The sequence below is a fragment of the Phyllostomus hastatus genome, unplaced genomic scaffold (genome assembly GCF_019186645.2).
Source record: "Phyllostomus hastatus isolate PE091 unplaced genomic scaffold, TTU_PhHast_1.1 phas_scaffold_555, whole genome shotgun sequence".
NCBI lineage: Eukaryota > Metazoa > Chordata > Mammalia > Chiroptera > Phyllostomidae > Phyllostomus > Phyllostomus hastatus.
Genome location: NW_025334036.1, coordinates 1,044,806 through 1,052,378, shown reverse-complemented (window position 1 = coordinate 1,052,378; position 7,573 = coordinate 1,044,806). Strand labels below are relative to the sequence as shown.

General features: G+C 49.1%; 1 protein-coding gene across 1 annotated transcript; it reads left to right on the top strand.

Annotated features, from left to right (window-relative positions):
- The first annotated feature begins 816 nt into the window (after positions 1 to 816).
- On the top strand, positions 817 to 7,150 carry BCL2A1 (BCL2 related protein A1). The gene is made up of 2 exons (XM_045824910.1): positions 817 to 1,312; positions 6,894 to 7,150. Exons 1-2 carry the CDS (start codon positions 893 to 895, stop codon positions 6,999 to 7,001), a joined length of 528 nt encoding a protein of 175 aa, XP_045680866.1. The 5' UTR covers positions 817 to 892; the 3' UTR covers positions 7,002 to 7,150.
- Positions 7,151 to 7,573: the final 423 nt, after the last annotated feature.

Genomic DNA, 7,573 nt, shown 5'->3' with positions numbered 1-7,573 from the left:
GGCACTGAAGACCTTTTTTCCAGATGGCATTCACATCATGGAAAATGACTCATTTTAAAGTGAAGAGCTCGGTGGTGTTTGGGATATTCACAAGGCTGTGTAAACACCACTTCCGTGTCATTCCCAAACATTTCTGTCACAAAACAAAACCCTGTACCTGGGGAGCAGTTGCCGCCCCTCCCTGCCCTCAGCCCCTCCCTGGCAGACACCAGTTTGCCTCCTGTCTCTACTGATGTACTTCTTTGGAATTTTCCCTTACATTGGCTTCTGTCACTTGGCATCGTGTTCTTGAGATTCACCCACTACGCAGCCTGCCTTTTATGGCTGAATAACTGGTCCCCGGTTTGTTCGCCCATCCATCCCTCTGGTGACGAGCACTGGGGTCGGTCCTCGGCTGTTGGGCGTAGCGCTGCTGTGGCCGCTGGTGTTTCATTTAAGTGTCTGTCTGAGTCCCCCCATTTTCAGTTTTTCTGGGCACATGACACTGAGAAGTGGAACTGCTGGGCAGAGAAGTAATTTCTCTCTTTTAAGTTCCTGAGCAGCTACCAGGCTCTCACGGGGGCTGGACCAGCTCCGTCCTACCAGCAATGTGGGCGGGGGGTGCCCCCGTTTCTGTGCACCCTGGCCTTCCATTCAGACTGCACGCCGAATTAACCAAGGCCGGCCCGGATGGGGAAGTGGGCCTCTCGGAGGCGGTTTTGAACTGTTACTTTTGTAGGCTGCCCCACGTGACAACGGGGGAGGACGGGTGTTGCGGCCAGAAATTCCACCCACCGCAGACGTCGCTGTGGGTCACGCCCCTCGGCGTTGCGTTCCGAGAGTTCGGGCCTCACAACGTCTCCGCCGCTGCCCTGGGAAGCCGCTCGGGACGGGGCACTGCAGCCGGGCGGAGATGACCGACTGCGAGTTCGGCTACGTGCGCGCGCTGGCGCAGGACTACCTGGAGCATGTCCTGCAGTTGTCCGCGGCGGAGGCCCAGCCCGGCAGGGTCGCCCGGCTGCTGCGAGACGTGGCCTCGTCGGTCCAGAAGGAGGTGGAGAAGACTCTGCAGCCGTGCCTGGACAGCCTGGACGTGCAGTCGGTGGACGCCGCCCGTGTGCTGTTCCGCGCCGTCATGCAGAAGGAGTTCGAGGACGGCGTCGTCAACTGGGGCCGGATTGTGACCGTGTTCGCCTTCGAAGGGATTCTCGTCAAGAAGCTGCTCGGAGCGCAGGGGGCCGCGGACGAGGACGCTTACCAGGAGATCTCCCACTTCGTGGCCGAGTTCATCACGAAACACACAGGAGAATGGATACGGCAGAACGGAGGCTGGGTAAGTAGGCTTCATCGTCCTTTACTTTGAAATGGGAATTTAGAGTTCCCCTGATAATATGTTTATTTGATAGATAAATATATTTATATATTATATATGTACTTTCAAGCACATCTCTGACCCATCTGTAGAATCGATAGCGCAGAGCCCGGTGTAGGGCTGCATGTTTGTTAGCGTTGTCATGACAACGTAAGCGGCAAGATTTGGTATGAGATACGGTTATACTTAGATGTTTATGATGTTGCAAAAGGTAGGTATAAATTTTTGCAGGTTCCTTGCTTACAGTTGATCCACACCCCCTCCCCCCGTTTTCTAATACAACAAATTTCTGGGTGTTCAAGCTTGATAGTAAAAAGTAAGGGGCTGCGCCACCAGCAAGAAACTTTTTTCAGGAATTCCCAAGTGAAAATGCACTTTATTATCGAGGCCTCAGAAAGCCAGGACTCAGGTTGGACACGGCGCCTCCGCAGTTGGTGTCTGTCCTTGTCTTTATATCCCAGTGCTGAGCATTCGGCCTTTTCAAGCGCCGTGTCCCCGGAAGTCCTCTGCCCAACTCCCCAGCCCTGCCCTTCCCTCTTCCCCAGAGGTAATCACTGCTATCAGTCGTTTTACATGCAACACACAGCTATTGAATATAGCCATAGAAAATATACATAGTGCTTCATTGTAAACAAGGTTTTTTTTATACATATAAATAGTATATGGTGCTTCTCCCGCTTTTTCTTCACCCAATGGAATGTAAACTAGCATTTTAAAAAGAATGGGACATGCCATATATGGTGCCGTGTGCAAACACTGTGGAATGTCTGGCCACTTTGAGCTGATGGACATTCAGGTCATTTCTACAGGTAGCCATCACGCACAGTGCTTCACGATGCACCATGACTTTGACTTGGGTCTTCTGAGTCACACTGCCATCACCACGTGTGAGAGGATCAGACTGTCCCCCCCACCCCCCACGCCCCGCTGACTAACAGTAGGTTACAGCTGTCTCCTGATGTCCCCACTCTGCTGGGTTCAGAATGTACTCCTAGTTTATCTTGTGTAATTCTCGTTTCCTTGACTGCCAGCAAGGCTAAGCGTCTTCTTATGGGCTCATTGACCACCGGCAAGTCTCATTCAGGGAGTTGCCTACTTACACACTTTGCTCATTTTCCCATCCTTTTTCTTACTGACTTGTATGGACTTCTGGGATATTCTGGATAGAAAATACTTCTGTATGCGTGGCAGATATCTTCCATTTTGCCGTGTCTGGAAAGTATGGACGTCTTCAGTGATTATAAATGTTTTAGAACTGGATGCAGTCCTACATCGTGGTGTCTGGCACTTGGTCTGAGGCCCTGCTGTGGAGGGAGGGGGTTTACTACAAGCTCGCCCCTCTGCACTCGGCTTGGCTTCCTGCAGCTCTGCTTTCTAACTCAGCCTGACCTGGGTGAGGTGTCTGAGTGATGACATGACGTATTTTCTTCCGGTTGCGGTGCAGGGGAAGCAGACGTTTCCGAGCACAGAAGCCCGCACGCGAGCCTGGGCTGGGACGATTCCCTCTAGTCTTTGGGACACAGACAGCGATCCGTGGTATTTGACGGTTCAGCCTCTTGACAACAAATGGGGTGACCTCCTGGAACTCAGCCAGTGGGGGTGGGGAACCGTCTCTGAGCATTTCTGGAGTGTGCTTCTCCTTCGGGGAGGTGTAAACACACGCGTGTGTCCACAGCACACTCTGCCTGCACATAGTCCTTAGGTAGGTTTCAGGCTGTGGATGACTTCCGTCAGAGACAGGATGGAAACAGTTTACACGATTCCCCTTCACCGCCTCCTCCGTCTCCCTTTCCTGGCTCCCTGACACAGTTCTGCTCCCAGGAGGCCCTGCTTTTCCGAGTTGGGACACTGCAGTGAATGAACTTCCTCTTGAACCATTCATTTCGGGAAATGGCCCAGCCTCATGACTGTGCTAGTGGCCTCTGGTGGCCCACAGGACAAAGAGAGGCGTTGCACAGCTTTAGTCGGACACTGGACAGCACTGCCTTCTCACATTCCCCGCTCCTGACCAAACGCTCAGAACCAGCCACCCCTTGGGAGGTGCTGCTCTGTGGTCCTGGGTCTTGTCCATATTTGCTTGTCCTTCACCCCAAACTACAACTGGGGAATACCCATCATCTCATCACACTGTAAATGTGCCCACAAAGTTTGATGAATGGTTTTGGACCAAGAATGTGGTGCCTCTGAGGCAGTCGGACCTGGGCTCCATTTCAGGCTGCAGTGCTTACTACCTGTATGACTCACCAAGTGACTTCACTCCTCTCAGCCAGGGTCACTCCCCTACCGCTGGCCCCTGCCTCCCAGGACAGGGTGAGGGTGAAGTCAGTGACACGGCACCTGGAACAGTCTCTGCAAACAAGGATTCACTACTTGCTGTGATTACCATTAGCAGTAGTACTGCCTAACTTCCCGGAATAAGTATATTAATTCTCCATTAAGTACATGATCAATGACAGTTTGATGTTAGTTTGAGATGTTAGGGCATCTCAAACAGATGCCCTAAGGGGGAAAAAATGAGACCAGTCTATCAGTAATGGGATTTGTAAGCTCCTAATCCATCCTTCCTCATTGTTATCGGTATGAATTCCTTTCTCCCTGCCTTCCTTCCTTCTTTTGCTGCTTCTCATCTTTCTTCCTCATTTATTGTTGTTTCCTCCTGTTCCAGCTGCCCACAGGAGGTGCTGAGGGTGGCTGGGCTCTCAGGAGACCTGGTAGGAGGGCAAGGGCAATATTCTGCTGTCTGCTTTGAGCATTCGGGCGGCAACTATTGTTCTTAAAAGCCATGAGAATGTGCCTGAGAAGAAACTCCTCACCCTGGGGATCTCGGGTCCTTAAGCACCAGGGGCGGGCAATGGTGCCCAGAGTCCACGCAGGAGACCTCTGCCTCGTGTACCTCAGGCTCACGTAGGGCCTTCTGCAGAGAACGAGCCCAGCAAAGGGGTGCTGGCGGACAGAGAGTGAACTGGCGCCGGACCAGAGGTCCGAGCCCTGGTCTCCCTGCTGGCTAGAGGTGTGGCCTTGGATGAGGCCCTGAAGCCCCTGGAGACACAGATTCCTTAGGTAATGTCTTTCATTTCGCGTCATGTGTCCTCTTGTATCATGTAATACAATGACAAGACTACTTTACCTTAGCAGGGAAGCTAAAACATTTAAGAACATTCTCCTGAGTGCTTGTAAACTGTCAGATACAATATAACTAGGCAGGCTCTGAGGGAAATCCCGACCAGTTTACATGTGTGATTGCTGAAACTGCCCTAGTTACTGAAAAGGAAACCCCTGTGAGCATAGAGATGCGCGGTTAGAGCTGGTGCTTTCCAAGCAACCAGCATGTAAAACTCTTGAGTCATGAGAGCTAGGGTAAGTAGGTTTTATTGTTTTAATGGTCCTCTTGCTCGAAATCAGTGATTTTCAATTTTTTTTTTTTTTTTACCCCATGGCACATGTAAACATGTAATTACTAAAACTCGGTGGCACACCAAAAAATATATTATTTTTTAATCCTCGCCCAAGGGTATATATATATAAAATTGATTTTAGAGACAGAAAAAGGGAGAGAGGAAGAGAAACATTTATATGAGATAAATCTATCTGTTTTCTTGTACTCACCCTGAGCAGGAATCAAACCTGCAACCTTTTGGTCTACAGGATGACACACTAACCAACTGAGCCACCCAGCCAGGGCTAAAAGGTGAATTTACTTAATTGCCAGTAATGTTGAATTTTTCCCATACACTTGTTAATGGTTTATATTTCTCTTTTCAATAGCTTTTGCCTCTGTAACTACAAAGAGCTTGATCTTTCTCTTGCATTTGAATGAACTCTATCATTGTAAACATTTTCCTAGTCTGCTCTCTTTATTGTAGTTTAAAAGTACATTTCATCTTCATGGAGATGAATTTGCTGGGCTTTTCCTTTGTTTCTTCTCTTTAGAAGTTGAATGTATATCAAGAAGATGCCTACTAAATGCCAGATCCTAACGGGCAGTGCTCACGGGCACACTCATGCATTCCCGGTGGAGTGCCTCCTTGGTGGGGGCTTGTGCAAACCCCAGGGAGGGAGCGGCTGGGAGCTGAGAGCCTGCGGGCCTTGTGCCAGAGGGAGGGGCAGGCACAGGAGCGGAGGAGCAGACTGTTCCCTCCCTGGGGCGGCAGTGTGTCTCAGAGGATGACTCCACACCTAACAGGCTGAAGCTGGCTTCCTGGGCCACCTTTCAAATGCAAAACTCCCCTGGCTGGTTTGAGTTGACCTTTGCTGCCAGAGATGCTCAGAAAGCTGATTCCCAGACCCCGCAGAGCCCTCAGGCCTCCGCTGGCTTTCAGAGATGTGCGGGCTTTACTTGTTGGCGTTCATCACACTAGACACGAAGGCAGTCTCTAACTCCAGAATCTGGAGCTTGCCGGATGCAGAGCAAATGTTTACTAGATGAACATTTAAACATTTTATTTTACCAGTTTTCTAATCTGTCTGCTGGTGGCTCGGAAATGGACAGGGTGAAAAGAACAGTGTTTGCATTCCCGCGCAGGCCCAGGCACTAAGAGGTTGGGTAGCTTTAGGTAACTTACTTTTTCCCAGGCTCAGTTTCCTCACTTGTCAAAAGCCGGCTGATGTCAGAGGTAGTTTTTGCTGAGGATGCTCCATAATTGTAAGCCATAAATTAAATACAATGTCCGATCCATACTCTGTTTTTTAAAAACTATGATCAAAAAGAAAACGAACTGTACTAGAAACAATCAACAAACTTCTCATTGGCTCCGAAGTGCCGACTTCGACTCCATCTGCCTTCACGGCGAGTGCTCACGGCGCTCAGCATAACACGGTTTACACGCACGCCAAGCACGCACGCACACTTCACTGCTGACAACTGAAAGAGAAAGAGGGGGCAAAGGGGGCTTCCTAGCTCCTAGAGCTTCTGTCCAGCATGGTGGCCACTTGTCCCTTGGGACATTTGAACTGTTAACAGGCAGCTAGTCTGAATGAAGATATGCTGTAAGTACAGAACACACGTTGGATTTTAAAGATTTGAAACCAAAAGAAATGTCAGACACCTCATTAATAATTTTCATATTGATTACATATTGAAAGCATAGTATTTTAGATAAATATATTTCAAAAATCAATTTTGCCTATTTCTATTTTCCTTTTAAAATTGTGGCCACTGAAAAATTAAATTACATATGTATCTTACACTACCATATTTTGCTGTGTATGATGCACACCCGTTTTTGTGCACGCTGTTCACGGGATTACCACCATTATTACACCCGCAGCACGTAATCATTGTGCGCAATGCACATCCTTATTTTTCCCTCAAAAACTTGAGCAGAAAAGTGCACATTATACACTGCAAAATATAGTATGTCCTCATTGGGTGTGCTGCTCAGGGTCTGAACTAGAGATAGAAAAAGATGATGAGGATGCACAGGATAAAGTAGGGAAACCACGCAGATTAACTGCCTACATTATTTAAACAAAAGTTTGTTTCCAATCCAGCATACTTAAGTCTCCATTGATTTTTCAAAGTGTTCAATCTGTTCTCTCATAGGAAAATGGCTTCATAAAGAAGTTTGAACCCAAATCTCATCGGCTGACTTTTCTGGACGTTATAGGAAAGGTCTGCACAATGTTCTCTCTCCTGAAGCAATACTACTAACTGAAAAGGACACTCGTATTGTGAAACACACAGACTTAACAGGACTCTTGCAAGAAGAATTGCGGACACTTTTCTTCTGCTTCTGGACAACCAACCTCCATGATGCAACCCAATGTTCCACAGTGATGAATAAATCTAATATATGTGTGTCTCTGTGTGACCAGTGTCCTGCCTGGGAGTCCAGCTGAGGGGGAAGCTTGATATGGGGACAGGTACTGGATGAAGGCCATGAGTAAGAGGAAGGTGGTGTCTCCTGCAGACTTCCTTAAGGCTGAGCCCATGGCCCAGAAGTCATTCTGTCACTGGTCTGGATTGCACAGTGGGTGGGCTGGCTTCCCACCTCCCTCTGAGCCCTGTTGTCCCACCCAGGGTGCCTGGATGCCTAGGGTTTTCCCTTGATGACTCCCCCATCATCACTCCATGGCCTGCCATTTGAAGCAGATGGATTTGGGACCCAGATACTCAGCACACAATAAGAGGGAGAGAAACATCAATGTGTGGTTGCCTCTCCTGTGCCTCCACTAGGGACCTGGCCTGCAACCCAGGAATGTGCCCTGACTGGGCATCGAACC